Source organism: Hakea prostrata, chromosome 9 (assembly GCF_041222555.1).
Source record: "Hakea prostrata isolate BN-2017 chromosome 9, UWA_Hpros_2, whole genome shotgun sequence".
In the NCBI taxonomy this organism is placed as follows: Eukaryota; Viridiplantae; Streptophyta; class Magnoliopsida; order Proteales; family Proteaceae; genus Hakea; species Hakea prostrata.
This window is the reverse complement of record NC_142608.1, coordinates 6,593,829-6,602,774: the sequence shown is the minus strand read 5'-3', so window position 1 is coordinate 6,602,774 and position 8,946 is coordinate 6,593,829. Positions and strand designations below refer to the sequence as shown.

At 36.5% G+C, this 8,946-nt stretch overlaps 1 protein-coding gene across 1 annotated transcript; it reads right to left on the bottom strand.

Annotated features, from left to right (window-relative positions):
• Nucleotides 1-1,976: 1,976 nt before the first annotated feature.
• On the bottom strand, nucleotides 1,977-3,653 carry CYCP2;1 (cyclin p2;1). Its single transcript, XM_089168793.1, has 2 exons — nucleotides 3,172-3,653; nucleotides 1,977-2,388 (listed from the first exon to the last, which is right to left on the bottom strand). The coding sequence occupies exons 1-2, from the start codon at nucleotides 3,579-3,581 to the stop codon at nucleotides 2,103-2,105; spliced, it is 696 nt and encodes a 231-aa protein (XP_089024919.1). The 5' UTR covers nucleotides 3,582-3,653; the 3' UTR covers nucleotides 1,977-2,102.
• Nucleotides 3,654-8,946: the final 5,293 nt, after the last annotated feature.

Below are 8,946 nucleotides of genomic sequence, written 5' to 3'. Positions count from 1 at the left end.
CTGAGATCATGCAAAGAGAACAATTCAGAAACTGAGCAGGACCCAACATTTTCAAGAAACCCATTCTAGGAATCAAGAAAGAAATCCTACGAACAGCCAATTATACAATTAAGACCTTATCTTCTATGTGGATCCACCCAGAAAAAACTAAATCTTCCTTACTGAAACCCTAAGCTCCTAGCAATAATCTTCCTCTCCTCTCAGCAGGTTTCAGTACAAGATCCCTGAGACACTGATAGCAGTTTAATTTGCAGATCAGAACACCCAACAATTCAACCTCAAGAACAAAGCTAGAGATAAAGAACCCAATTCACCAATCATCTGACCTAAAACCTCTCACTAAAAAAAACCCAGGTAACTTGATTTCAAATCCAACCCAGTACCCAGAAACCAAATCTGTTGATGACCCAAAAAAGATCATTCAATCTATCAATAATATGTGAGCCTAAGAAAGGAAAGAAAATCTGAAAATCCAATGAACCCCTGTAAATTATGAAAATCTCTTTTTGATTGCTTCATATCTTTTTTTATTTCAGCTCTACCGAAAATGAGAAAGATCCTAAGCTATTCATGTCGATCTCAACAATAAATGTGAACCTGAAATACAACAAACCTCCCTGTAAATATAACACAAAATAATTCGAACCAACGAAGGTGATGGTCAAAACTCTTCACCAAAGCACACCTCCAGACCATCACCTTCTTTGGTTTGAATTATTTTGTGGTAGATGGTGGTGGGTTGGTTAAGGAGGTGGCCAGGTTCTATTTATTGGGAGGTCTGTTATACTTTATGCTCACGTCCATTGTTGAAATCTACACAAGGTAACTTAAGGATCTTTTTCATTTTTGGAAGAGCTGATCAAAAAAATCCAAAGCAATTCAAAAGATCTTTATAATTTACAGGGAGATTCATTGGATTTTTTTTCTTTCCTTTCTTAGGTGTACATTTATTGTTGAGATTCACCTTTTTTTTTTTTTTTTTTTTTAAAATTGTTGAAAGTCAGCTGGAATTGCCAGCAAAAATGAACAAGCTAGATTACCCGCCCTCTCTCATTTGACTTTCATTCTATCCCCTCTGTATAAGAAAGAGTGCTTTATAGTAAATGCTTTAATTTGAGGCTTTAAAAGATTTACGCGTTCAAAACACTACATCTGACAAATTTGAAGAACTTCCCTTTTTTTCTATGAGAGGTTTTACAATTTATCCACTTTAGTGAGGGGTATTTCAGGCATCCTACTTTACTGCAAAAAATTACAAGTCACCACTTCAAAATTATAAGTTATCCAAAGTTAATGATTTTGTTAAGTCCTTCAAATTTTATATGTGAAATGACCATAATACCCTTGGAGGTAATGTAATGACCTAATTACCCTCCCATACCTAACCCTTTGGAAGTCGAAAACCACCTTCTCCCCTCCCCTTGTGTCGACCACTGCTTGGCTGCCCCCACCCTCCCTTCCTGGCCGGAAATCACTTATAAAAACATTGTTACACCACTCCATTCAAGTTCTAATATCCTCTAGAACTTTGAGAAATTTCCCATGCATTTCATTTACAAAAAAAACTGAGTTGGGGATGTGGATGTGCACGTGCACTTTCATGGTCATTTTAAGGGATGGAAGTCCAAGTAGCCGATCGTCGATAGATGAGATATAATTACTTCAGTTTGAAAACCCATAAAAGAAAGAACTGAAGAGTGGAAGATTCTTATAAGTTTCCTACACGAGACACGACGAATTCTTTGCTATTGCCAAATCTACCGACGTCCAAGACTCCCAAAGACCAAGGGCACGATACATTATGGTCATTTTACTTTCAAAATTTAAATACCTTATAATAATCATTAACTGTAAGTAACTTATAATTTCGAAGTGGATAATCTATAATTTTTAACACTAAAGTAGGATGCTTGGATTTTCATCCTACTAAAGTAGGTACACTATAAAAAAAAACTCTTTCTATTATTGTGCTCTTCCAAATTTTAAAACACTGAAAAGACACTCTATCCATTAAGACTAGGGTATTGAAATAAAATTAGCCTAACTAAATTACACAAATAAAAATAAGGTGAGAATAAAATTACAATAGAGAAAATATCAAATCACTCTATTAATTGGGGTGGCGAAGAGCTTGACAGAGCATCTCTAACTGGTATTTCTGTTCTATCATCATTATCATCAATAGAAACAAACATAAGAGACTTCTCAATTTGTTGACTAACTCCAAACCACATCATTTCCTTCTCCAAATGCAAGCAATAACTTTCAAAGACCCGTGAATTGACCATAAGATTGAAATTCAATAAAAACAATAACTCCAACTCCAACCGGTTTAATTCTGCATTGCTTATACCCCCAACACGCGCATAAAATGCATTATCGTAGTGCCTGTTACATTACATTAACTTAAGCAATTAGAAGAACCCAAAAGAAATTCTAAAAGAAAGAAGAAAAAAAACAAAAATTCAGCTAGATTTCCAGTTTTGATTCAGTCTTAAAGATCAGTTTTCTGCCGGTTCCTAGAAACTCTCTGGACCAACCCGTCTAATAACAGACTGGTTCGGTTTTTCCAACTGGTTCGAATCGGTCCAACCAATTATATTTGGTTATTCACACTCCTCTAAGTGGATAAGAGTTGCTGAGATGGCATGCACAGAGAACAAATTCGGAAACTGGGCAGAACTCAACATTTTCAAGAAACCCATATGTTCCTACAAACTGGTCCATCTTCTATGTGAATCCACCCAATACCCACTTCCGCCGCCAACCATAAACACAGAGAGAGAGAGAGAAAAATTGAATCTTTGCTTCCTGAAACCCTAAAGCTTCTTGCAATAACCTCCCTCTCCTCTCAGCAGGTTTTAGTACAAAATCCCTAAGATACTGGACACCAATCTGAGTTTTGCAGATCAGAAAACCCAACAATTCAACTCGAAGAACAAAACTAGAAACAGAAAACCCATTTCACCCATCATCTTGACCTATAACCCTCACTAAAATCTCCAGGTAACTTGATTTCAAATCCAACCCAGTACCCAGAAACCAAATCTGTAAATAACCCAGAAAAAATCATTCAATTTATCAATAACCCAATTCATAAGCCCCAATAAGTGTTTGTGTGTGTGTCTGAGAGAGCAACAGTAACAGAGAGAAAGAGATAACAGAGCTTACACGTCATCAAGCATCTTAGACGCAACCATGACACTAGAAACCATCAATCTATGAACGTTGAGAGAAATCACAGGCGAGTTAGGGTGCTTGTGAACCAATCTATCTATATAAACATAGCCCACCACAAAGCAAGAAGGACTGCAATTGGTGTACTTATATATCCTTTCCAGGTACTTTGGTATACTAATACTCGGCGCTCTTACTCCATGAAAAGCATTCAATCCCCTTCCTCCCGGCGACCTCAGCTCCTCCATTTCCGGTGGTGGTTGTTCTTTCTGCACCACCAACCCATCATTCCGAGCCACCAGTCTTTCCAAAACGAACGATAGAACCGTCAACACCCTCGGTGTTGTTGGTTCCCCTTCGCTTGGTTCCGACTGGCTCTCACCCTCTTCGCCGCCACTTTGCATTTACACCATTTTCTCCACCTGGGTTTCTATCTAGGGTAACAAAAAATCAAAGCAAAGCTACCAAATAGAGACTCTGAAAAGTGAGGTGCCCATGTGTTATCAGTTTAGAGATGGGTCAGGCACGAGAGCTTGACACGTGGCAGCTACTTGATATAAAATACATAATGAGCTTCTGTGCCAGAGAGACAAAGCAAAAATGGTAACTGGGTATACTGATTTGTCCAAACAGTCAAAATAGTGGAAGGGATCTGAAGAGATTAGGGCATAGATTTTGGTGTTAATAATTTTGGTAGTGTTTGGATCATTGGATTGAGTTAGATTTTCTTGGGATTGGGAAAATGATGACCTGGAGACACAACATTAAATAAAATCATTTTGTTTTGGGCGACCTTGCTTGGGTCATGCGCACCATCAAGCCATTCACTTTGGACGGTGGAAACGAAATCGACCGAAATTTCGGTTTGATGATCCTGAGCATTAAATGCTAAGGATCCAAGCTTTTTCGTGTTTTGGGTATAATATTCAAGAAAGTCATTTCTCTTCACTCCCAAGGTTTAAAGTATCTCACGATACCATACGATACTAACAGATACATATTCATATTTGACCCAATTGATACGATACATCTCCATACGTCTCTCTACTGAATTACACTAAAATACATTAGCCAGAGCGATACAATACTCGATACAGGCAAGGTTTAAAGTATCCCACGATACCATACGATACTAACCGATACGTATCTTTATTTGACCAATAGATACGATACATCTCGATACGTCTCTCCATTAAATTATACTAAAATACATTAGTCAGAGCAATACAATACTCGATACAGGACGATACGTCTCTTAAAATCACCTAACCGATACGATACTAGATACCGATATTTTAAACCTTGGATATAGGACGATACATCTCTTAAAATCACCTGACCGATACAATACTTTAAACCTTGCTTACTCCTTGTCTGTAGAATGGTAAGACACGTAGGTTTGTAATTCCGAAATATACTGTATGGTAAATGGGTAAATTAGTTAAAACTGAAAGTTCCGATATGTCACCCAATTTTAACTATAATGACCATTATGTCCAAGGCACAGCATGACAAATTTCTACCATTACCATTTTGTCCTGGGAACAGAACAACAAGCCTTTCATGCCATTTTGCTCTAATCTTGAAGCCACATTGTTAGTTTGTTACCCAACAAAAAAATTAAAAAATCCTGAACCATATACTATCATCTTATAGGAAATTTTTACTAAATGCGTAAAGATTATATAGACGGTTTTAATGTTTGGTGATCAAAATTTGAGTTCAAGATAAGATGAAGATTAAGTGTTTGATTTTTTTTTCCTTTAGCCAAGTTTGATGATAGAGGTTGTCTTCCCAATATTCCAAAAGAGCGCACCACAGTGTTTGGTCTAGCTTAATTAAGATCGACTCAATGATTGATTGTATTAAACCAATCCAATCCACCTAAGAATTAAAAGCAATCATCTTCTCATGATAGTTGAAGAACACACCTCTAGAATGTGTTTATATTTCCTGAGGCCATTTTGTCTGTCTTCTGCTGCTGCTTGAAAGTGATCGAATCATTTAACAAAGAATCAGGAATAAGCAATTATAAATAATGTGAACATTTTCATTTTCAGCTTGTTTTGCCAAAATCAATAAGTTTGTTTTGTCAATTTCCTCCATCATCTCATAAGTAGATTTAGATTCTTTCCATCTTGGTGACAAGAAAGTTAAACGAAAAGAGTATTGAATCTAATATAGTTTCTTGTGAAAATTTCTTCATACATTTGCAATCAATGGAAGAGGCTTAAGATATTGCAACTTCCATTTAAAATTGCATTTAATTTTGTGTTCATTTAAGTCGTCCACTTTAGTGGGAATTCATTTTAACTTTCCTTTCCATTCATTACGAAATCGTTTCATTTTACACATAACAAAAGGATGAAATGGAAAAACAAAGGAGAAAATGTTATGTCATTGAAATTTGTTGTTTTAGTCACCCAAACAATTAAAATTCACCCTTATAAAATTTGTAATTTCAGGTATTTAATTTTAAGGGTAATTTTCATTTGGACCCCCTGAAATTTGGTCCATGTCATTTTTAGTCCAAATAAATGAATACTTTGCATCTGCCTCCCCTGAAGTAACCAATAAGATCAACTAAGGACAAATTGTAATTTTTATGACGAAAATACCCTCACGTCTATTTTACCATAAGATTTGCATCATGTCTTCACAATTGAATCCAACGGTGAAAATCGAAAAAGTGAAGGTATTTTATGAATTATTAAACCTTTGAATATAAAATCAAATAAAATCACGTCGAAATTGAAGGCGAAGAAGTTCTGTGAAATCTCCAGCCAAAACATCCACTTCCGCTGCAATATAGAAATGCGAAGAAGTTCTGCAATTTAGATCACGAGAAAGTGTCTGCAACTCTTTGCTATTTCCTTCACAAGCTGCACTATGTTTTTCTTTCTTTTCTTTCCAAAAAGGAGAAGATGAATTAATCTCCAGGAGAAATAACCGTTCACTGGGAGAGAGAATCCTAAAAGCTTAAGGAACATCGGCGATTGGCGATTAATTCGTTCCGGTGTGGAGCGTGGTGTTGGCTGATCTCACTCCAAATTCCCCACTTTTCCTTTTCTTACATTTAAGGGTTTCTGGGTTTTCAAATTTGAAAACCTAGCCCGTTACTTGCCTTGGTTTTTTATCGTGTTTAAGTATCCTATCAATGCAGTTTTTTTTTATTGTTTTTCAAAATAATAAAAATCAACAATGTAGTGGCTAGCGCAACCCTAATCAATAAAATCGAAACCTAACTCTGGAAAACCCTAATCTAAAATCGAAAAACTAACTAATGATTCTTCTGTGACTGAAATCTGTCTCAGGAGTTAAGTGGTTTTCGAGAAGAACGATGAGCATTAAGAGATCAGATTTAAAGGTTGAAACAGTTTTGTGATAAAAGATGACACAGGTAATTCGTTCACAAGAGACCAGGGTTTTTTCTCAGGCGAGATGGAACCCAATCCACTAATCCATTGTAAATAAAATCTCCCACACTAACTAATAATTCATAAATTTACAAGATGCAAATACCCACTCTTTTGATTTTCTCCGTTGATTTTAATTATGAAGACATGATGCAAATCTTACGGTAGAATAGACGTGAGGGTATTTTTGTCATAAAAATTACAATTTGTCCTTAGTTGATCTTATTGGATACCTCAGGGGAGGCAGATGCAAAGTGTCTATTTATTTGGACTAAAAATGACATGGATCAAACCTCAAAGGTTCCAGATGAAAATTACCATTATTTTAATTATAAATATAAATTTTTTTAAGGGAAAAAAAAAAGTGAGATATGTAAGCTGCCAACCAAGGATATGTCTTTCCACTTTTTCAATCAAAGAAGTGAAGTCAGCTTTCTTACAAGTCTTTGAGGAGAACAGAAAGGTGACATAAAAGAACCCAAGATATGGTGCCCCGGGGGGGCGCGGGGGGCCCGCGGCCCCCCGGGGTTTTTTTTTTTTTGTTTTTGGGCCCGCCCCGGGGTGGGGGGGGGGGGCCCCCCCGGGGGCCGGCCAGGAGAAGTGTTGGCAAAAAAGATCATAATCTGAAAAAAGGCGATTAAAGACTAGCATTCTCAACCCTGGTTTTCCCAAAAATAAACATCATGAGTTGTCCTGTAATAAAACCAGTTGTTGCTGATAGCTTGATACCTTCTTCTCGGTTACTTTTTTTCATAACCCGAGCTCGGAGAAAGAAGAGATAAGAGGGTCCTATGGAGAATGGTCAGAAATCCATAATAAAGTCCGACCATAATGACCGAATTGATTATCTCCATGCATAAGGATAATAGATTACCTAGTAGAAAAGATTTCAAAATCATCACAAACCTTCCACTTTTTTTCTTTCTATTACAATTTCTCAATTATTATATGAAGATTTATTCACTTCAAAAATATAATCTGCAAAATAGACATAAGCGATATCTTGCTACCAACAATGCCGATGATAAGTAAAATCACCCTGGCGAGCTGTAGTAGAGAAAGCGTCTGCGAAAACTTGACACCTCCATCGCATTTGCATTTTTCAATTAATATATGATATTGATTTTGAAGTGTAAAAGTGGATTTCGAAATAAATTTGAAATCACTTAAAAACTTACGTAGAAGAGCAAATTACACGGCAGCCACTTATTTGGGGCAAAACTCTTAACCACTCGCTACTACATGGCACCCACACTCAAAATTACAAGTTACCCATAGTTGCATTTTCAGTTAAGTGAACTTATTAAATGACCAAAATACCCTTCCTAAAATTTAAAGCGTTTAGAATGATCCACCCAACCCCTGGCTTCACCCATCTTCCCATCCCTTGTCGGCTATAATTTTGAGATGGGTGAAGCTAGGGGTTGGGTGGATCATTTAAATGCTTTAAATATAAGTAAGGGTATATGGTCATTTTATATGTCCATTTAAATGGAAATGTAACTATGGGTAAGTTGTAATTTTTAGTGTGGGTGCTATCTAATTTAAGAGGTAATACCAGGTGATCAAGAGTTTTACCCCAAAGTATAGCGAGTGCCGTATAATTTGCTCAAAATAAAATTAAAACAATAAAAATCAAACCATGAAACCTGTTGTACCATTAATGTGTTTCTCTCCATCCCTTTCTTTATGCAACTACGAATTCTCTACCAAGAAAAAGTTGGGGGGGGGGGGGGGAGTCTAAGAACACTCACTCCTTCAATCTGTATCAATTTTTGTCAATTTTTATTCCAGGTCTGCAAATTGTGTGGCAAGTTACTTATGCAAGGTGATCCTTTCAGTTGAGCTTTCGACTCTATAACTTCTGTCCAATCCTTTTTTTGGCTTATACAATTATATAAGACAAATCACTATTTGCATGAACTCCTGTTACTTATTAGGGTGATCCTGCCGACTGAGTTTTCTTTTTTTTTGGGTAAGAAGAAGTATTTTATTGATTAAGAAAAAAGCCTCTAGGAAGCCTACGCCTAAGGGAATCAAAGATTAGGATCCAAGTTAAGGAGGGGTGGGAAATGACTATACACAAATCAATCCTAGGTTATTGCTGCAGATTTTGCAAACTCGTCTGCAGCAAAATTCGCCTCTCGGAGAACATGAGCAAAAGGTACATCGGTGCCGACTGAGCTTTCAACTGTATAACATTTTGTCCAATCCTTGGCTTAGCTTATACAATTATATAAGGCAGATACCACTGTTTGGGTGAAGTCTTGTTCTTAATCATCATCTTTCTTACAGAGAAACTAAAATTCGATTTTTTATTTTTATTTGAAGAATTGAAATCAAATTGCACTGC